This window comes from Phalacrocorax aristotelis, chromosome 1 (assembly GCF_949628215.1).
Source record: "Phalacrocorax aristotelis chromosome 1, bGulAri2.1, whole genome shotgun sequence".
NCBI lineage: Eukaryota > Metazoa > Chordata > Aves > Suliformes > Phalacrocoracidae > Phalacrocorax > Phalacrocorax aristotelis.
This window is the reverse complement of record NC_134276.1, coordinates 124,653,159-124,676,943: the sequence shown is the minus strand read 5'-3', so window position 1 is coordinate 124,676,943 and position 23,785 is coordinate 124,653,159. Positions and strand designations below refer to the sequence as shown.

Sequence of the window (23,785 nt, the reverse complement as noted above, 5' to 3'; positions counted from 1 at the left end):
ACAACTGGAGCTGCCTTTGTCTTTTCCCCCATCTTTTGCTCATAGTCGCATTCTACCATTTTCACTGCATATGCTACTGAACCTTATGACCTATTTGAAAACACAACATTGTTTTCCTGCAGAAAGATATAATTTTACTGGTAGAAAATGAAAACAAAAAAAGTTTTACATACTGTAGTCCAAAACTAATATTGGAGGTCTTAAAATGTGGTTTACCAAAAGTAAAGATTCACTGGGGGGCATCTCCAAGGTTTTAAAAGATAGCTCTATTTCCCACAATTATGCTATTCACAGATGATATGCTAGTTTACAGATCTTAAACAAAAGCCTCTGCGAAACATTTTCATGCAGGTTTCAGGCATATTCACAAGATACACATGAAACCTATACTGAAATGTTCTAGTTTCTGGCTACCATTTTTTAATGGATTTGCAGATAATCAGTAAGAATCTCTTCATGAAACAATTTCTCACATATACTCAAGCCAGAACTCATATAATTAAAATTCACTGAAAATCTGGTCTTTCAAATGGACCTGCAGATTTCCGTTTTTAAAAACATATATTGAAACATATAACCTATGCAAAAAATAAGTTATATTGTAAACCAAAACAAAATCCCTAAAGACCATAAACAGGACTTGTTTCCCTTCTTTCCTCTGTGGATCAAAGCTACTGCATATTCTTTTAAAAGGTTGTGAAATACCTTAAAAACCTGTTCAGATGTTTTAAAATGAGTCAATTTCTACTAATCCTTATATGCCTAAGCTAATCAATAATTAAACAAATAGAAATAAGAAGGTAAGGTGGGGAGGGGGAACTGCTTGCTAAAGAGATCACGTATTGATATCACATCACTACACTTCTGATACTGCTCACGAACAATACAAGCTTAGTTCATTTCTGCTCACCCAGTTTTTTCCTGGATGCTTGAGGTATGTCCTCTATCGTCAGGAGAGGAGGAAGTTTCTGCTGAGTTTCATTGAGTCCTGGAACAATAAGGTGTACTACACAGAAAGATGTGTGCCATTAGTTCCAGAGGAGTTGAAAAAAACAGTCTGCCCTCTGAGATACATGGGCAACTACTACTGAATCCTTGGGAGTTTAGTCTGAGTATCTGGGAAATGAGCACTATTCAGTAACTGTCACTCCCACTTGGTGCCATTTCCCCTTTACACCACTCATTTTATTACCACCATTTCACAGTTAATCAGAATTGAAAACAATTCAATACTGGAGCATACAACCCTGGAGTACTGCAGTATCACAGATGCTGGGACATTCTGTCTGGTGGACCAAGATGACTCAACACCAAATGTGGTTACTAAGTATCTGTTTGATTCACATCAATACATTAAAACTCACACAAAGCAAACTTAAGCCAAAGTTACATAGTTACATAAAGTATTTCCATATAAATAAAGGACTAAACACCTTCCCGAATCCAGGAATAAATAGGTCACAAGGTGCATGATGCAGTGAGCCTTTCCTGTCTATTCCAGGCGGACCAACAGTTCAGCACACTAAGCACTGTATGACTGATTTTTCCCTATTTTTATGTTCTAAGCCAATATTGTGTATTCTTATAGGTCAAACAAGAAGAGAAAGCATGAAACTGAATGGCTTGAGGGAAACAGTTATGCCCCAGCACCTAACAGCAAGCTCTAATTGCAAGGAAGGTGATAATATACAGCACTATAGCCTAATATATCAGTACAGGTCTGTGTCTGTAGATGGTACGTTATCATACTACCTTAAAAAACCAAAAAGAACAATGCCTGATCTCAGTAAGATCTTTACCACAGAATTTTACTTGAAGTATGAAAGAACTACTTGGCTGAAACAGAGACGGTACGTTTTTTTAAATACTATGACAATAAAATGATTTTATTTCCCTTAGCCTACACCATCCTTAAACCATCTGTATCACCATAAAATATAACAAATACTGTCTAAACCAGCTGCAAAAAACCCCTTTGATATGCAAGGAATGAACTATCAAGATCATGAAAATTGAAAGTGTTTACACAGTTCTAATTTTCAGCCAAAGAGGAGGAAAAGTAATAAAAATATCTTCTAGTCACCTAATATTGCTCCTGGCAGAGAAGAACTATCTGAAGTTTTTGACTGCGTCCGATTTTGAATAACTGTGGAGACAACACAGGGGTATTAGAAAATCATTAAAAACCAAAACAAACCAAAAATAAACAAAACCACACCTGAGACAAACCTCAACATTCTGAAAACCTTCCCTCAACTTAATACTTGGAGATGAGGACACCATCCTAATCTTTCTTCTATTTACATTCAGTTTAAGAGACTGCAAACTGTGTTTCCTCTACCTCATCTCTTAACTGTGCGTCTCTTAGCGTATCAACTTTATACCCTTGGTGAAAAATCACAAACTATGCTTATGTTAATATAGGGCCAGCTCCAGGCCATCTCTTTACCCTGCCATTCAAAAGTCTTAAAAAAAGATGCAGGTGAAGTGAACGGCAGTACAGTCATATTGCAACGGTAACTACCATAATTTGCTTTCACACCACCCTCCAGTGTTTTCTTGTCCCTGAACTGTGAACTACCTCCAAAGACATTTCGCTTGCTTTGGTTACTTAAAATTATTCGCAATACAATTTCTATTAGCAAGTTTTAATCTGCAGCTCATTTCCTATCAGCTATCTTTAAGTAGTTAATTTTCAAAGATTACACTACTATACTACCTCTCACTGCAAGACAGAAACAGGCATTTCTAAAGGGCAATATCTTTAAGCCTATGTAGATCTCTCTCCACTGACCAGGGAAAGCAGAGGAATGGAGGTTAAGTCGATGACTTAGCTGAAGATACCATAAAAATGTTTGACAGCATGAGTCTTATCCATACTGCCACCCTTCATGCCTGACTATCAAGTTATGCAGAGCTGGAGATCAACATACCTGGACAACCCAGTTGAAAGAGAAAAATAATGGATACTAGCAGTAATCAGAACTGATTGGTATCCATTCAATGACTCATCTAAGTCATTGTTTGTAATCCAATGTAATAGCTCATTTTATTAACACAGATAGGTAACAGCTTAATACTATTTGTAATTAAAGGATACGGTAGTTTGTAAGGTTCCACCTATTCTAAAAGGAAACTTTCATGAAATTCAGATCAGATTTTCTTTTCATTTTATTTTTAAGTTACCTTTGCAAAGAATAAGAAACAATTAGAAAATATACAAATCTACCTTGTTTGATTATTGTGACAGGGACCAACTTCTTATTATCACGCAGTGTAAGCTAAGAGAAGAAGGGGAGAAAAAAAAAAGCCTTGGGATAACTGCCATAATAGTAATTGAACTTTCTTAGCAACAAAAATAGAGGGCTTCAATCCAATATTGTGCCTGCCTCAAGTTAACACGTGATATGGCTCCGGCCCTAGTCACTGAAGGTTATGCTATTACTTCAGGTCCCATGGGCTAGTATAGTAATATTGCATTTTGATCTCCTTTTTTCAGCCTCAGATGTTTTGCTTCTTAAAAAACACAGTATTTGACAGTTTAGGAACCCCCAAACCTTTTTTCGTTTCTCTCTTGAGCACACACTGGAGATTAGTCCAGAAAGCTAAGAAAAGCTGAAATGTAACTACAACAAAACACCTGAAATATATGCAATTACAAATTTGGTCTCAGGATATAATTATATTCTCAGGAATAGTATATTTAGAACACAAACTAGTCTAGAACCAGGTATACATTTGTAAACTATCAGCACTCTTGAATGCATAGTCCGCTTAAAGTGGATTAACTCAGAGTCATTTTATTTGGTGAAATTGTTTCCAAAGTATACTCGGCCAGCCACCCGTGTTCTTCTCACATTTATATGCTAAATACTTGGACTTCTCTGCTGTTCACTTGTCTTTGACCCAGATTACTTTTTGCCTAAGTGTGAACCTTTTCCAGCATTTTGATACCAGGAAAATAAGGAACACATAAATGGACCCCCCATTTCTTAAAAGGAAGAAAGCAGCTGATCCCAAAGACTATAAATCAGGATTCACTACCACACATCGGTACTAGGAACAACTTCTGAAAGCCTAATAATACACGCAGGTGATGAGGGGAGGTAGACTGTAATGCCAGCAATATAAAAATGCTAAATACATTACAAGTGGATTTTTTTTCACATTGCATCTGGGTTACAGGAAAAAAAATAACTTAAATATTTACCTCTCTGTGTTAAACATACACCGCTAAAGTCAGAATCAGCTAATGTTCACTTTGCACTTCATTATATCTGGTCTACTTCATGTAAAAGAACACTTGCGTGAAAATTCAGCATTTGATGACAAAACTTTAACTATTTACCTAAGGATAACTATTTTTGCTCTATTCTAAATATTAAAGAAAAGCTTTAAAAGCAATGGTTGGGTGCACATCAAACAAATACCAAAGTCTAAGAAGCTGGAAGAAGGCAAATCTGAACTAGTAAGATGGCCCTCAGGTAAATGGATGGAGGCTGCTTATTCTAGGGAAGTCATTGCTTTCTGCTTCCCAATGACAGTTTTGCATTGACATGAACATGGTTTGAAATTAAGCGGAAGTTTCAATCATTGTCGTTAATGAAGGATAGAAAATAACCTTCCTTTTTTATTGCTTACTATTTTTCCTTCTAGTGAAAAAATTGTGTTGCAGATGATCAGCTTTTGAAGTAACCCTGCTATTCATCTGACTAACAAGTGGGATGAAATGTGTTTATCAGAAGAAGCTTTTCATTTTATTGTATTTCACATCAGGAGCCCTACAATCAAACAGCTCTCAAGTTGTAGTGAGCACTTGTGTAACTCCAGCGCAGAACTTCTAATCATAATTATTATCAGTCCTCTTACTAGTAAAAGGTTCTCATATTGACAAGAACATCCTTTCTTTGTTGAATAATAATGGATGACTATAATGACAGCAGTATGAAAATGCTAAATACATTAAAACACTTTCAAAATGTAGTTTCTCAGTCAGGAACAAATCATTGACATGAAATCCAAGTTCTGCAGCTGCTGTAATTACACTGCTCACCTGCATGAATCTGGAAGGGCTGCATTTGAAATCTACTACTGTGTTGTTAATCTTCTCAGTCTCCAAAAAGAGACTACTTTAGATATTTCTATGTCTAGTAAAATTTACTACTTGGACAAACTGTTTCAGAAACATCAGCATATCAACTGTAGGAATGGCACTACTAACTGTATTTTCCAGACATAGAATATAAAGTGTATAGGTATTAGGAACAGTAGTTATTAAAATGACTGTGGCATTTCCATGAGTGAAGAAAGATGGCAAAAAGGTATTTCTTAATTCCAGAGGAAAATTAGAGATGTAAGTTATACCATAAATCAGGCATCTTAACTTCTGACCATGTATCTATGGCATACTGCATAAAGGACTGCAGTTCTCATTCTGTCAAAAGGTATATGGCAACATTACTTTCAGAGACACTTGTTCTTTCTCCCTCTCTTACATTTCAATACTCCCAACAGCCACAAATAACTGGCATACATGTAAAAGACTCCTCAAGGAAGCATTACAGTCAACCTGGATTTGATAAATTTTGGAAGAGCAGGCGTGTTTTCTTCCAGGGTTTAACAAATGCTAGAAGCTAAGAGTCCTGCTTTTTGGCTGGAAAACAGAGAAGGACCCCACCTTTCAGACTGACATTATGGAATTACAGGAACCTAATGAGACAGAAGAGGAAATAAATTTCTACTGCATCATCTCCACCCTACCACCACCCATTGTTTATAAAGGGCAAAAGAATGACAGTGACTATCCCTAGAGCTCTCCTTTTCTTCCCCTCTGATTAGTTGCAGCTCACACAGCCCCAGGAGCTTAGTCGAACGTAAAGAATGAACCTGCCAAAAGAAACACAAGCTGATATGTGACCAATGTTGAAAGGGCTGAATGACTAGAGGGATCGGTAGTGTTGCTTTAATAAACAGCCTTTATAAACATCTCCTTACAGACAGGAGTTAGAACCATGCTGATATGAGCCAGTTGTGTCTTTGGAGCAAAATAAGGCACAAAGCTTGGCCTAAATAACATTCATTCTAGCTTTGCCCTGATGATGTGATTGCACCACTGAAACATACCCCACCCCCACTGTGGAAACTGAAGTAATAACGTAAACTGAGGAGCTGGCCACTATCTCCTTCCCAGCCTCAGTTTTTATGGCTTTTTGCACCACTAAAGTGAGAACGATAAGAGAATTTTTAGAATAATCTACAGAATGTTTTCATGATATTTCTGTGGAGGGTGATAAAGCAGTACCGCTGTGGAACTAAGCCCTGCGAAGCTGACTAAAAAGACTAGATGTTGGCTCCAGTCCTCCTTTCATGCTTAAGCTGTGCAAATATTTGGAAAACTGTTTCAGCTCACTTTCTCAGGACTTCTCTTGCATAAATAGAATCCCTGCTTCCACAGAAGCAGCATAACAGAGTGGGGTCCTGGCACACAGGGTTTGCTAAGAGGAAGAAAGAAACTCGGCTTGCACTCCAGATGCCAGAATGAATTACCTGGTCTTGGGCTGTCACATGTAAATTTAAAGATGCTTGTGGGACCAATCTTTACATTTTTAACAGTAAAGTTCTCTTGAATGTGAGATGACTACAATTTTCTCTGTCTCTGATTTTCCAAGTGTTTTCATCATAGAAAATGGTCATGTATAGTTTCTCATTGCTCATTCTTCATATTGTACAATATTGTAAACAGTCTGTACTTACCAGACCTGGAATTCCTTCAGGAATCAAACCACTGTCCATTACGGATATTTTCTTGTAGGAATAATTAGGTATTCATTTAGGACAGTAATACTTTAATTACAGCATTACATACAGAGTTAGAGCAGGATAATGCTTAGGTTATTGGAAATGTAGTCATCTCACATTCAAGAGAAAATATTTCATCTGTGAGTAATATGAAGCCAGTTGATTAGATACTCAGGAAGATGCTCATCTCATTATGTTCTCGATGAAATCAACTAGTCTTAAATGTAACAGGTTTTTTTTATGTTGGCAATTTTTGGCAATAATCTCTTTCTCACTTTAACAGAGAAGCAAAAATTTGACCATACAAAATACAAATCTGATATAAAAAATAAGACTGTTTTGCGTACCTGTGTTTGGGCATTAGGTACCAACTTGTACATATTCTGAAGTTGTCCGTTCACTTTTTTATCTGATTTGACAGAAAGAGAAATAAATATACAGAATTACTTTTTGTTTTGTCCAAAGCAAAGCAAACCAAGTTTATTCACATTTTTCAATCACTAAGAAAGTTAGGAGACTTAATTACACGGTATAAAACCACACGTAATAGTTTTGTTCGGTCCTGTTTCTCCAGATTAATTAATTCATCTGCAAAGCCTCCTCTTCACATTTTGATAGAGAGGAAATGAAATGTATTCTTGTTGTTCTACAAGAGGGGGTAAAAGACCTGAACTGGCCTTCGAGACTTACTAAGGAGAAGTCAGAGGTGCTTAACAGGATTCTCTAATAAAATTAATATAACACCACTAATATGCAAGGAAAAAACTTGAAAGAGGAATTTCTGCACCCCATCTGTCAGGCTGGTACTAAGACTGGCTAAAAGCAGTATGTTTTAAGGTCTCCGGTAGTTAGTCTTGCTTTTATGTGCACTCTTCTAAAAGAGATACACATTTAGCACTGGCAATACAGAGGAGGTATACCACTTCTCTTTGGGTCTGACATGGTTTCTTTTATCTCAACATATGAACAAAATAAGATCTCTGAATTTTTTCTTCTAGGTTTTTCCTTTTCGATTCTTCGTAGTAGAAGCTTCTTGTAATGCAGCTGTTAAGTACAAAGGAGAAGCAGCCCCTCCCACCACCTTTCATATTCTAGCATGATGCCTCAACTCAACTTAGTCTTCAAACTTTGTCTACATCTTCCACCTTTACACTTTTCTGCTCCTTTCGCGTTAACAGGTGTGTAAACAAGAATCAAGCTAAATGTTACTGTATTTCTTCACAACTCCATCCAAAATAGATAAGCAATAGAAAAAAGTTCAACTACAAAGAAATATCAATTGAGAGACATTTAAGTTGACACACTACCCTGAAAAAAAAATATTTCAGTGCTTGATACTTCCCAGGGGCAAGATCAACTATTGGCCTAAAGACAAGGGAAAACTGACAAAAGTTTCACACTGACTTTATGAGAAAATCCCGTTAAGATGGTCAGAAATAATCTACTTAGATGTCTTTTGATAAATTTTCATTAAATAAACATTGAACATTTGCCATGGCTTTTACGCCTTTCTCAAATCATGAATTAAAACCAGATTCTCCTCCCAACCCCTCCCAACATGTTTAGTATATAAGAAAAATTTGGCTTGTGGATTCAACGAATGCAAGAGCATGCAACAGGAGTTTCAGTTTATAGTCATTTATATATTCTTCAGTGAGGAAAGAAAATTTACAGTGAAAGATGTTTGGTTTAGGTTGAGGTGCTTCCTAATATATGAAAAGATCTTGAGTTCCTACAAGACAGTAAGTTAAAACAGAAAAAAAGGTTGCCATTTGTGCTGATTGGTAAACCCCCTTGCAGATAGATGGTTACAAATTTATAATAAATGTTCACTGCCCACAGTTTCTGTATCTACCTACTATGCACTGACAATATGAAAGGCTTGAATCTGAAAGGTGCTGCCAACTTTGATTACAAGATAATTCATCAGTAGACCAGAATGTAGACATACAGGGTAATAGCAAGTTCCCTGGATTTAGGTGCTGCAGAAGCACCCACAGAATACACAAGTCTATGTTCTAGGGAAAAGAAATCTCATCTAAATAGAATATGAACTCTTACAAGAAAGTATCTTTCAATCCAACTCAATCTGTCTCTGTAACTTACAAGAATGATTCTTCTGGTTTATTGAAATGTATACGGTCTATAAGAAACAGCATTTAGAAATATGTTCTATACAAAGAGCATATTTGGTGATGCCAGTGGACATTTCAATCAGTCTTGAACACAGCATTAGACTATAGACACTATGTGCTCTTCGTTCCCTCCTATTTTAAGTGTTCAAATATATTCCAGCACTCCCTCTACAGATGACTCCAAAATGTAGGAAAACTAGCCATTTAGAAAGCCTTCTTTAAAGCTGTGAAGCAGAGTTTCTTTTTGTGAGGCAAGTATTGGAAAAGACTATCACCATTCTCCACTTTAAGTTCATGGTATAATGATGGCATTATTCTGGACTGCTAAAATGACTCTGGGCACTGGGCAGGTACCTCAAAATTAGAGCTTTCTAATTTATGATGAAGGCCAGCAAAGTTCTTTATCAGGGAGTATGAGGGCTTTTGCAGTGTTACTAGCCACCCTACTGCTCCCCTCCCTTATCCTTAAGTATATCTGGCTGTGTAACACACTTACAACTTGAAACTGAGGTCCAAATCAAATTTCAGCTAGAAATCTTACACGAATAAGGCTCTCTTAGGAGAATTCCCATTCTTCACATTTCAAGTCAAGCTAGAAATACTGAGCACAGGAGTCTGCAGCACCTTAAACTTACTTTAAGTAATACCACAGTAGACGAAAAAATACTGTCAAACTGCGTAGCTGTTTGATTAATTCTTGGCAAATACTTACTAGACAGAACTGTCTTATGATTGAAAGTCTTGCTCCAAATACTATCCTCTGCATTGCCTTTAACTCCAAATTCATAAAGTGTGTTTGGCTTCAGATTGTCCACCACCGTCTCTGTAACTGGGCAAAGCTGAAAAACCCATTTCTTGTCTTTATCCTTTTCTCTGTAGCGAACTGTATAGAACCTGCTCAACAACAACAACAACAAAATATTCTTCACAAAGAAACTCACTACAACCGTTTTCATTAGGAAATATTAACATGACTTCTACCCACCATTGTTCTTGTTCTTTTTGGCCCCTTATGGTTATCAAATATCAGAAAAGTCCGCATATCTTCCCTGCAAACATAGTGCTAGCCCAGTCATGTCTTATATACATATATGCTCCCCATCATACAGACCCTGACATTAGGAGTATTATCTAACAAGCAAAAGAACAGTCATCTCATTCACAACCATGGGTGTGTGGTTCTGACCACAAGCTGCAAGCTCATTTTGCAAGCAGTTTCTGCGATTCTGACATATGCCAGAACTAGTCAATTGAGTCATGAGTCTATTAGTCAGGAAGCCTCAATCAATTTCACAAAATCCTACATATCCATCCAGGGAAAGGTGTTCCCCTCAAAATTAGTCCAAAAATATTCTCAAGGGAAAACCAGTAATAGTTGACATTTATATAATACTTTCCTCAATCAGTAATCCCATTATGTATTGCCCACACTTCAAAAAAGAAAGTAAACCAAGACATTACTTTCAGCAGTCTGAATCAATAATGTGATGGTACTAACAGATTATGAAATTAGAAAACACTTCTACAGAAATTGCCCAATTCAGTCAAGCAGCACCACCCTGAAAAACTATGACTGTGATGCTAACCAGTATAAAAGAACGCAATGTAAATGGTGAGAGTTAAGGCACAAGGACTCCACTGCCTGCTACAGTATCACCTTCAATATACATACTGCATCACTGCCAGAATGGGGTAGGGTTTTCTGTTTTCTCAGAGATTTGGCAACTTTTTAATCCACATATTACTGAAAATTTTTACACATAATGTAAATAAAGCATATCCGTTGTCCATATACATCTTACATTTACATCAGCTGAAAAAGGATGACTTCCATCCAACTGTATTTTTCCACACTGCAATAGAGCAAATTAAGGCCATAAAACAAAGACAACTCTAAAACCCCAGGTATGTGCCGGAGAATCATTTAGAAGCAAAAGAAATTTGGGTTGTGAGATGTAATGCAGGTGTTATATCGGAAAATATATGGACAGAAACCAACCTTAAGAAACCAACCAAAAAAGAAAAAAAGTTATTTAATCAACTGAAAGGTATCAAACGTCCAAATTAAAATTACTTAATGGACCAAATGTAGTACCGTCAATGCATAAAGCTGCTTTTGACAAAGTTACAGAAGAGCACTTCCAGAGTAGAGTATATGTGAAAGAGGACCGTTGAGTACAGGGAAATTCCTACTTCATTATTAAAACACAACCTAAGACAAGGCAAGTGCCAATCACTGAAAATACTTTAATACACAAAGATTCACTTTGTTTACTTAATCTATTTCATAACTGTCAAATTTGTTTTCTTGGCACCAAAAATATAGGTTCTCCTGTTTTAGTTGCTACAATTCAGCTCATTCAGGTATTTCACCAGGTTGCAAAATTAATATTTATGTTGGCTCATGTAACTCTCTTCATTAGCTGTACTATGTTGTGTTCAAAACAAGCCATAGTCTTACCCTAAGAAATATGATGGTTAGTGAATGTCCTTTCTCTTCTTATGAGTTCCTGGAGTACCAAGTAATAACCTGCATCATTACTTCTGTAATCTACCCAAATTTCATGTCAAGCAATGTAAGATCTAATTATCTTTCTGACAAAGGATGACAAAGAATGTTTTTAACAAGGAATTATTGGTAACATTAAAATGAGGAAAATTTCCCCCCCTTTATCCTCTTAATCCTTTCATAGTCACACAGACATTAACAGGCAAGAAAAGCTTAACTGAAATCTCTCACTATCTTGCAGAGGACATAACAGTAATAAACAAATCCCATCTGCAACATAAATGCATCTTGCTGGATGCCATACAGTCTCTTGGTAAGGGATTTAGAATAGGTATAGACAGATCAATGATCAAAATGTGAATCACTAATAGTAGTCGTCACCTTCTTCCCAGCTTGCCTGAAAGCGGACATTTCATTTGTTTTCGTCTTCATCCTTACCTTTTCCTACCTGTTTTAATTGAATGGGGTAGAAATAAAGTGATCATATGTGATAGAAAGGAAAGAGCATACTGACTCTTTTTGGTTATATAACAGCCTAAATAAACAGCTGCATCAGAAAGGAGGAGAAAAAAACCATCAAAACCTTGTTCATAATGAATAGGCTTTTAAGTGGCTGCTCTCACCTGCTCCTACTGTGGGAAATGTTCTATTTTTTAATTCTCTCTCCACACCTGTGAATTCCTTCTCCCTAACGTGAATTAAAATACCGAGAACACTTGCATGTCAAAAAACATCTTTCACTAAAATTCAAGGCTATTTAAAAAATCTGACAAGATTTTCATAGTTGTGCCAAACTGTGTGATTAGAAATAGAAACATATAGCATAGAAGAAATGTGCTCTCAACTCCAAGACTTCCAAGACTGTAAGAACTTCACCAAGGGTGTAATTATTGCAGTGCAAACTTGCCACAACGAGTACTAAAAGCACTGACTGAGATGACAGGATTTCCTCAACCATTTCAATAAAAAGCAACCAAAATGAAGTTGCATTTAACAATTTGTAAGTCACAATCGTTTGAGTATTAAAAATACCCAAACTGTAAACAACATGCACTTTTGGAGAAACGTAATCATTTGTTTATAGAGTATGAATTCAGAAATGTCAAGTTTTGTCATTAAAGAACAATTCTTTGTTAAATCAGACCAACAAGCTGCCAAATACAGTGCAATTTCAGTGCCTGCCTGAGAACATTCTGATTAGATTTTGTCGTCATTTTAATTTCTCCCTTTTCAAACCTTCCTTTCAGAAAAAACACAACATCAAACAATCAACACATATAATTGAAGACATGAGAAAGCAATAAAATCCAGTCACCACTCACGTATATCAGTCCCCTTGTGGTAGTGACATACACACACAAAATTTGCGCAGCTGGCCTGCTATGTGTATCAGGAACTGCAAAACTGCTTCTCCTGGATTGCAAGCATTTAGAGAAACCTCTCCCTAGGTTTCCCCCAAAACTGATAGAAGGCAGGCTGAAACAGTCTACAGCCACACTCACATAGAGGAGAAAGGTACACTACACTGTTTCTCAGGTAAAACACTTCCCATTATCTCTGTGAGGTAGGAATATGAAAAACTGACTGCATACTGCCGGGCCCCAACAGCTAGTATGAAAGTAATATACTATTCAAGTAAAGAGTAATTGGAACTGTCCTGGGAATGCTATTCACAGCTGTGAATGCTAGTCTGATGTTTAGCAAGGAGATGGCACACCCACTTACACAGGGTAGGATTTTATTTAATCTGGATTCTCAGCATGTACAAAGACCTGGCAGTAATCAAAAGCAATAACCACTTTTGATTCTTTATTTGTTTTGGTGGGGGATATGAAAAGGGTACATTCTATCAGAACAATGTTTATTGAATAGCACTTGTATTCCTATTTACAACAAATACTAATCAAAAGATTTCAGGGTTCACTTCACTTCTTTTCCAGCTAGCCCTCTATAAAACATTAGACCTCTTTGGCCAAGCTCCATAAATATTAATCCCTCTCCCTTCCTCCCTAACAGGCAATGTTTCATTCATTAGAAGATACCTCCAAGCAAACCACCATGGGGACTGTAGAGAAATTTTACCTCCTCCCTTTTTACTAGACAACTAAAAGGATAAAAATCTCCAACAACTTAAACAGAAGATGTCATGAGCAGTGAATGATACTGCTCCACTCAAGAGTTAATTGCTGCAATAAAGCCAACCAAAAAACCTAAACAAACCCATGGGAACAAAATAAAGAGCCTACCTTCACCAAGACAGCCTCTCTCCATATGCATTTGTGCAACACCATGATATGTTTAATGTTTGCATTCTTGAAACTCTATCTACATTAAAGAGCTTTAAGTATTCTTTTACAATATTCTGACTTCACTTGCCTCCACCTATGATGCCCACAAAATGTGAAATAGTGGAGGAAATAAAAGCAGCAAAACCAATCTCATAATTTAAAGGAAGGCACAAGAGTACAATATAACCTATAGGCCAACCACTGCATTGAGTAAAATATAACTGTATAAGCCAACCACTGTACTGAATACTATATCTGCAACATCTATGTAAAAGACTAACAGCTTGATACAAAAGGATGATTCTGTCCTTTCTACGTTGTTTACATAGTTATTGGGTTTGTGTGTGGTTTTTTTTAAACTCCACAAAGCAAGGCAGTGAAGCTTTTTCTTTCTCAGTTTAGAGCTAGCCTTTTTGTTATACAAGAAATCAAAATATCATGGCCATTTTAAAGAAGCAGCCCACAGGGTTTTTGCTTTTGAAATGAGGGAAATCTCGCTCACTGCTGAGAGAAGCAAAATTCTAGGATGGACAGGCAAAACATTAAGTTTTCTTATATTGATATGAAAGACACTGTATTGCCAAGAATTCCAGTGCTATTTTTCCAATTTTTAACCAAATTTCTTTTCAGCCAGATTCCCAGAAAATGCTTGCACAGCCAAATATTTGGGCACAAACAATTAGATACTGGAAATCTTATAAGGCAGATGGTTTTATGAGATTTCCAGACTAGGTCAGTTTGTATAAATATCATGGGTTTATTTGGAACCAGATCCAAACCAAAACTCCAAACAATTTAATCATGACTATTTTAGTCACTCGTAACACTAAACAAACAATTAAGCCTTGGAGATATAAGAACATTCCTGCTCTGTGATTCCGTGTTGCCATAGATAAAAGATTATAAAACTTATTGTACTTTTGTGCATAGGAATGTAATCAGACTTTTTAAAAAAGACTATTAGCATACACATATATTTGTTTGTTTGTTTATAGTTAGGCTTCATTGGAAACACAGCATCCCTTTAGTGATAGAAGGTAATAAAAGAAATGGTATGAACTATGATTTTTCAGATACTGAGTGTTTCACAAATTGGCACATGAAGATTATATTGTTTCTTTTTGTTGCTAAGTTTACTCTAATGTAACAGACACTGACATATATATAAAAAATGGAAAGAATTACATTGCTGTGGCTACCAGTTAAGTTTGCAAAGCACCTTCTAATTTAGTTTGCACTTTTACATGATCACTAACATTCACTTTTTTCACTTAAATTTTTTAGTAGAGCGACTGAATGAGTTGGAATTAGGGGTTCTGAAGAATGTGAGGGTGGCCACCAACAAATATTTCCATGTTTAAACAAGCCTTCAGCATGCACTTGCACAGCATAACTCCAAAGCGTCTGAGACTCAAAAAGCTTATTTGCTGCAATATGTTTTCCTTAAGGAATTCTGCAAAGTTTAAAATAGATTTTCTACAAAATTTGCAACACAAAGTATGATTAAGTTGGCAGCTGCATAGCAACACAGATTCGTAGATAGGCACAAAAGGAGTTGCATGCACATACCTTTCTGAATTTAGGGTTTTAAAAACCCTACTTCTGTGTGCCATACAACATAAAGTAAGTATGGATTCTTCTCTATTTTTCCCCTCTCTCTTTATTTTTACCTTTTTTTTTTAAAGCACCAGATACAAGTTAAGTAAAACACAAAATCTGTACTACTTGCAAATATTACATTAGGACATCTAAATCACAGACAAAAATATTTAAACAATATAAATGTGAATTTGTCACAGTCCTTAAGTTAGATATATTTTACGAAAGAGCCCATACCTTCAGGTGTAAGTTTCTGTTTCACATGTATCTGAAAGCATGTTTGTTTTTCTATACAATCCACCTGATACAGTAAAATATAGTATTCTATCTACAAAACCTGTTTTTGTCTTGCATGGAAAAAATATGTTATGTTCCTTCCCCCAGCTTACCCTGCCCAAAGAACTGAAGGTGAAAACCCACCTTCTTCTACCCGCTGCTCTTTTGGGATCTGGGGAGTTGTTCTAACCAAAGGAAAGGCCAAAGGACAATAGTCCATACTCTCTTCTTCAGACCTAAGTGGACAGTAAACATAGCCCCAATGTGTTCATTATGACAGCTCTGTCCGCTAATGGTGGTTAGAACATTGAAAGGCAGAGAGGAAATTAGTCTTTCTACCCCCTTGGAAATATAAAAAGAGGAACTGAATTGACTGTGCAGCAGGTTATCTTAACTTTGTCATCCTCCCTTATCAACTACCTCAAACTGGTGTAAGAAAACAGAAGATGCTAAGAAAGCTAACTCCACATTGCTGGTGGAACACTTCTGGTGTTATGTAGTTTTCATGAGTTACATAAAACTAATCACTTGAGTCTTTTGGTTTGGGTCATTTTGGTTTGTTTTGTTTTGCATTCTAGTGCTAAGGGTCTGTCCAGAGATGATAGCCCCTTCAAGAAGGCTTTAGAATTTGACCTTGGAAATAACTTTGGTCCACACAAATGGCAGTGATTATCTTTGCTTCCACAAGGAATTAGGGTTTGGGGTTACCTTGCAGGAAATATGTAGCACTTTATTTGCTTATGCCCTTAATCTCTACAGAGTTAAGTAACCAAAGAATGGTTTGTCAAAAAATGGCACAGGAACTTTTTCTTCATTGGAGTTTCTTCAAAAGCACTTTTTAGGTACAGAAGAACACGATGTGCCCTCAATAAGCAAGCAATAATTTCACTGAAGCAATAAAAGATAACAATGTTCTTTGAGAATGTGGCACCTCTTATTGAAAACTCCTTTGCTCACAAAACCAGATCTTCTAAGGAATACCCCACTGAGGTCAGACTCACACTAGAGAAAATCTTGGCCAACAGATCCATGCTGTTCCATATGGTTTTCATCTTCTGAGTCAGTAACATATTCAACTAACTTACATTATGCAACATTTGTACAAAAGCCTAATGTCCATTTGGAGATGGTAAAATCTGAGGCTGAGAACAGTGATTCCATTTCAGGTCATAGAGAGTTACAAATCTAAAACTTGGTGGGATATTAACCGACAGAACTTAGTTAAGAGGTCATAATTGCCACATACTGCCAATGTCAAAGATTAGACATTAGTCACTATACAACAATCTTGATGATGATTAACAGTTCATTTCAACATGTCACAGTAGGGAGAATATGCCAGATGAAAAAGGACTAAGTAAGTGAAGTAGTACATTCCCATACTTTGATATGACTGTTTGTGCTTTAAGTGTTTTTAAACTAGCTACTCATGACTGTCAGTGTTATCTTTAGAGTTCAAGTATAGGGAGATATTAAAACAAAATGAACACAACTCTTACAGGCAAGTCCTCTTACGGGGGCAAAAGGGAAATACATAGGTGGTACTTTAGTGCAGCCTGACAACATTTCACTAAAATGGAGCATACATTAAAGGTAAACCATGGAGGGGAATCTGCTAACTTGACCAAACAACACTTAACTAACAAAAGAGAATTTTGGGAGATGCATACGATTACTTGACACTACAACATGGTAATGTCACGCTCATGACTACTCTCATCACACTCTCACAGCAGAGTAGCAAACATGCAGAATATGTACTAAACACAGCAAGAGACCAGTAGCACCTTACTAAGTGGAAAACATTACAAAATATGTTAGAGTTTGTTCAAATGTTGAGTCAATGAATGTCCAACAAGAATATTCCGTTACTGAGGAGAAAACCTGAAGCTGAAGAAGGCATTGTGGTGGGTACCATATGCCTTGAATCTCCATATGGAGATTCAAGGATCTTATAAAGGATATAAGCTGCTTCTAAAGTGTTCTTCCTTCTCACTGCACAACCGGTGTTGTACCTTTGGTGCTGACACAGCACATAGAGAGGATAAGTTCCATGGCAAAATGGTGCTAAAATCATTATGTGTGCAGAACTCTTTACAGGCTCATCCATGATCAGCTCATTTCTTCAATTTCTAACTGCAGGAAATTACTTGCTTCTGTCTTGATCGAGAGTGCAAAATTGTAGCTTAAACCAACTTCTATTTCTACTGAAAAAAATTCAATTAAATTACATGTTTGGACAGTTCATAATATTCCATAACAAGTTCCTAATAAATATTAACGTTTTTTGATAGTGTTTGAAATTCTAGTGGTGGTGAAGATCCAAATTTGTTCACGAGAAATTTTTGAAGCTTGAAAAGGATTAGTCCAAAACTTTTAGACTGTTGTATTGGCTACATAGGATGGATTTTTTAACAGTTTAATGGTATCGATGGGAGCATTATTATCAACACCAAAAAAAAGCAGATTCAAGTCTAAATTAGACACCTATAAATTAGACAAAAATTAGAGAGATAGGGAAATTATCTCAATAATGCAAAGGTGCATTAAAAAAACCCAAAAGATGATAGTTGCAAACCAGACGTAGATGTATCCCAAACACGGGTGCACAAAGTTTCTTCTTAGTTTTACAGAACACTGCTGAGTTGAATGGAGCTTTGCACGATGTAAATGAAGACAAAAAAATTCTTCTGTCATAAAAGGAAGAATACAAAGAGAACACGAAAAGACAGAGCATGCAAAAACATCTGTATTAACAATTTTAATAATTGCAGCAGATGAATTTTGCTCATCTGCCAAGAGTTGCTAAAATCTAATGGTGCACGTGACTGAGAAGCTACCCAGCACTGCGACTTCTCTTTAAACAGCTACTTGGTGAGTCTTCCTGAGCTCCCCATTAAATAACTACAGCAAAACAAAAATATTATAGTAGAAGAGGTATTCTTTTCCTTACGTCAGAAAACTAATGGAATCTGTACTGTATCAACATCAGGAAAGTAGTATAGTGATAAGACCAAATACAGGAAACAAAAATCAAATAGCACTGAAACATCATTCCCCTACAAGAGCACAGCAGGACTTATTTTTCATCTATTTACCAACTTTAAACCAATATATCTCCTATGATTTACCAAAGTTTCTTTCAATTCATTCAGATACAAAGGAAGGTAGAGCCAAAGCCATTGGTTTAAGAACAAAGCATATAGTGTGAAATAGCAAGATTCATACTTAAGCATGTAGACATCTGGCTAAATTTGCACTCAAGACAAGTAAAGACTTGCAAAGTACAAATTTAAGTACTCTTACTTCACATTCAGACCTATTGCTTCCAACTTTTTCATCTCCACTAAAAAACTTGTTTCAGACACACCAGGTAACTACACTGAATTAAATAATGATCATCATAAAAATACCCCAGCTTTCTGTTATGTTACCTGTCACTAGCACAGTTACTTGTTGCTGTCCAGTCATGCTGAGGGTTGACTAGGATGCCCCATGAGAGGAACACAGAGGTTGGGGTGAGAGTGCCAACTACCAGCTGCAGAGGCTTTTGATTCTTGGTCCGACCTACATGGGAAACATATAATTCCAATTACAAGTTAGTTTCTCTCTCCTGCATTATGCAGTGAAAAGTTTTTGCAGTTGGATAATGAAGTCAATGAAGGCCTACTTCTCTTCTAAATTTGAAGGGACAGGTCAACAGTTCTCTCTCTTTTTCATGGTCACCATTTCGAATGTATGATTTAAAAAAGGGGGCAGAGACGGTGTGATCTGTTTATTGGCTTCTAGTTGAGGCAAGTGAAACATCTGCAAGGAAGGGAGACCACTCCTTCTCTGAAGCCAACAGAGTATGAATAGAGGAAAGAAGTGCAGTACAAAGTTGGCATAAAGAAAGGGAGGATGCAGCTAGCAGGCAGCAGGAGCACAGATTAGGGGACTGCTTTAGTAAGTACGTATCAGACATACAAGCCTCAGAAAGACTATTTTTAAGTCCCCTCTGGACTTGTACAGCATGTATTTCAACCTAGGAAGAAACTGTAAGACTTCTGTTCCAGACTTGCAGATCCAGAGTAAACCTAAAGGAATTCTTGCTATTATTTGGCGAGTAGAAGGAAGACTTGTTTACTAAACTTTTTCAATTTTGTCTTATTATAAGTTTTCTCTATTTCTCTTTTTCAGCCTATGTTCCAATTAAACCTAGTTTTTGAAAATGGACGGTGGGTAGTTTTGGTATGCTTAGTATGAGAATAAGCTATACACAGATAAACTTCAAAGCTCTGGCTGTCTCGGACTGCATCAGAGAAGGTGCCACACAGAGTTCAGGACATTATAAGGTCTCTCTGTGTGTGACAGAAATACTAACTTCTTCGCAGGATCCTTAGTAACACTGCAATTATGTCCATAGATAATCCATACCTTCTATAGCATTCTTTGTGAAGAGTAAAATAAAACCTACAAAAATTCTGTTGCTTTTAACTTTAGGCAGATCTGAGTTGGTGGCTGTATAAGTATATATGTATATAAGCCCAATGACAACCTTTGGTGTTTGAAAGATGATTAATGAAAGGAAATTCATATATTCTTTACACCACATTACATACTTCAAAAATCTGAAGGATTTGTACCTGCAGAAAATGTACAGGTGACCACAAATTCCCCCAAAGTTTATAAGCCACTGATCTAAGGATTGTATTTTTCACTGTTGTGAAACAGATCTGACTAACTTTCTTGTCATACCTTTTGAACCCTAATATCTCTTCAGTTAACAAGCCCCAGTGAAAGTCTGATTTGTACTTTCAACCAATGTGCGTTGGTTGAAATATGTGCTCGTTTAGAAACATTAACCATGTGGGTTTTTACTGTATATCGACAATGAATATGTTGCCACAAAAACCCCACAAACAAAAACCCTGTCTACCCTTAAGAGGAAGTATGACGTGCTTTGAAATACCGTGGAACATACGATACTTCCACAAGGGCAAATGTCCAAAGAATTTTCTTGTTCCAGTTCCTATACCCTTTCCCCATTATTAAAAAAAACCCCCAGCTTGATCATTTACCAAAATATCTGGCAAATCTGCTATCAATAGCAAAACACCTTTCTTGATCCTTTTTTGAGGAAACGTGGAAAATATGTGAGCTTTAAGGAAAAAAAAACCTCAAGCTCTCATATAACTTGAAATCATGCTGGTTTTTGGGAGGACCTACATATGATTTTGATTATGATTTTTATTACGCTATTAGTTTCCAGTTAAGAGACTGCAATGATTTATACACTGTAAAACCAGGAATTACCTTGGGGATCATCTATGTTGATCTGTATGAATACAAACCATACAACTTCTCTGTATTAATTGGTTTGAACTACAGTGTATCTTCTAGAAATGTAACTAGTTTTCATTTGTAAATTTAAAATTGCAGCGACTCAAACTCCACCACAATGCTTGGTAATGTGTCCAGTTTAACTGTTCTCACTACTAAAAAGACTTGCATATATCTAACTAGCACTAAACCAACAGCTGCTTTTACACCTTTGTCTGCTGGACTGAAAAGTCAACTATCTGAATCTTGTTCCACAAATTTGTTTCTGTAGACTGTACGTGCAAAAAATAGTAATGTCCAAATAATGCATTATGCATTTTTTGGTTTTGTGGTTTGGTTTTGGTTTTTGTTTGTTTGGTTGGTTTTGTTTGGGTTTTGTTTTGTTTTGGGTTTTTTTGGTTGGTTTGTGGGTTTTGTTTTGTGTTGGTTTTGGGTTTTTTTTAATATATATGTGTTGCACCTGAAAAGTAAATCACTTTCAAAAATCTTTCCAGACATACTGTTTTACATATGGCCAAGAGCAAGAACAAATTAATCCCAAGCAGTTACCCGGAATTAGGAAAAAAAATCATATGAAGATCTCAAACTATAAACATATACATATATACTATCAGTTTATTCTTTGCAACGGTTCAGTGATGCTGAAAGTCATCTCCATATTAAAGGAAGGAATTTAAAACTAACAATATTAATGACATGATTAAGGTCTTCAGAACAGACAAGAATCAAATTCAGATTTTTGCTTTTCTATATATAGTTTAAGCTAGAAACATCCCTCTTTCCTTAACTCTTTGAATCGGCAAACTTAGTAGTAGTACTGATTTACAGATATACACACAGAAGTTACCATTTCCAATGAGAAACAAAAAGCATGTCCATGCATGAAGAATTCCTTACTGGTAGTTTGGGAGGAGTAACTTCAATACACCAGATCACTGTATTTAAAAACTGTACTTTTTTTCGATGTACTTGTTACCCCTTTAAACATCAGAAACCAGAATTCTAAATTTCAATTCTCATTCGTAAGAACTTTTTAAAAGAACAATCTTTAAGTACTTCTGCATGTTTTGAACATCAGATGTGTGACTAATTATTGACTAGGAAATACTGTCCTACATTTAACCTTCCCACATACGGAATTTGCATATCTCAGTCAGACACCTACAGTTACAAATATCTTCTCAGAGAAACCCAGTAAAGATTCTGTCTTCCTTTAACTACTTTAAGAAAGAGATGCAGTAATGGAAAAATACCTGAACAAGATTTCTTGTTACTTGAAACGCGTGCTGGTCGTACTGAAACCAAATACCGTGGCTCTGCATCTGCAAATGAAGAAAGAGGCAATTAGTACAGATGTGTACTCGCACGTGTACTTTATATGAGAAACGGATTAACTCATAGTTCATGAAAGAAAGTCCAATATTCCGTGAATGCTTGACATGTTATCCCATCTTTGTGATCTTTTGACATGTTTGCTTTAAGGCTTATTCACTAATCATTCAGAAATATTCTAGCCATTAGGAAAAATCATACACCCATACACAAAAGATACGGCAATTCTTTTTGACTGAGACACAGCATAGCAGGACATACCTGTAACATTTCAATGCAAACATTACTTGGAAAGTGAAGAGGAATGAAAACCCAGATAATGAGGAAGAGGTGATGGCAAAACAAACAAGTAAAACAGGTGCAGTAATAAGAGGGCAAAGCCTAAAGAGTACAACCAGAGATATCTACCCTCCTGACAGGAGCCGGAGGAATTTTTCCTAAAATATTTACTGTATTCTGTTTCAGGGTATACACCTAAGTTTTCCTGTTTTAAGCAGTTTCTCAGTAATGAGCTGACCTATTGTAATAAGAATAAAGAAAATGCATTGCTCATTTAGGAGCACATCCCCGGTAGACTAATACTAAATCATTCAAGATTTGCATGATTGTCTGGTTGCAGGAAACAACACAATGTCAGACATGCTTAAGAGAGTCTCCACACCTGTTACCAGTTTGTTTCATAATTAGGTTTACATAATTTTTCCAAAGACTTCTTATGAGATTTAACTATTAAGTGCTTTGACAGTTTTGAATAATCTTTACGAAAGTAAAGTGATTACTAACATTTAAGAGAAAGGGACTAATATTTATGTAAAATCCACAAAGGGCTGTGACTTTGGCTGGAACCTCTGGGTACTGTTACATTAGAAATAATGTTGCATGCAACAGGAGAGCAACAGTTTAAATGATTTTTCTTATACAATAAATTCATCTCAGACAAATTGTATTTTCCAGACTTTATGACATTTACATTTCTTTTAATTTTAACCCTTACGCATTTTCTCTCAGGAAAAATGAACCTTTGCAAAATATTTTTTTAAATCTTTACGGGAAAGAAAAAATCTCTCTCCATCCTAACTCTAGTTCTACCTTTTTTTGTGCCACTTCCTGTAAATGGTTCAACCACTTCATTTCAAAAAGCTAACAGAACAGGTTATATAACATAGTAAAAAAAAATAAAATGAAAAGCCCTTCCAAAGACAATAACTTTGCTTTTCAATTCAATCTTACCTGAATGGCCTAAGTTTCTTTTAAAGTACATAAGAACTGCAGCCATTTTAAAGTATGCAGTGTCAATGCTCGCTGGGTGTCAGTCAAGATCCAGCCTGGAAAAGTTCTGGAAATACTAGTCTTCACAGGAAATAATGAAATGAAGCAAACCAAGTTCTACACAAACTCTAACACATTTGAGAGACATCTGATGCAGTTTGGATGACAGAAGCACGCATGGCGAGAGGCCACAAGTTCAGATATATTCATATTTCTGGCAGCGAAATGCAGATAACTTCCCGCTGCAGCTTAAAATA

General features: G+C 36.3%; 1 protein-coding gene across 1 annotated transcript in view; it reads right to left on the bottom strand.

Moving 5' to 3' along the window:
• ABI3BP (ABI family member 3 binding protein) overlaps positions 1 to 23,785 on the bottom strand; it is a 183,622-nt gene that overhangs the window by 127,067 nt on the left and 32,770 nt on the right. The window contains exons 3-9 of the mRNA XM_075105227.1: positions 22,181 to 22,249; positions 19,040 to 19,172; positions 9,646 to 9,827; positions 7,146 to 7,207; positions 3,230 to 3,281; positions 2,084 to 2,146; positions 911 to 1,006 (exon numbers count right to left, since the gene is read on the bottom strand). Coding sequence (XP_074961328.1) covers positions 911 to 1,006; positions 2,084 to 2,146; positions 3,230 to 3,281; positions 7,146 to 7,207; positions 9,646 to 9,827; positions 19,040 to 19,172; positions 22,181 to 22,249 — 657 coding nt within the window. The remainder of the gene's footprint in view (positions 1 to 910; positions 1,007 to 2,083; positions 2,147 to 3,229; positions 3,282 to 7,145; positions 7,208 to 9,645; positions 9,828 to 19,039; positions 19,173 to 22,180; positions 22,250 to 23,785) is intronic.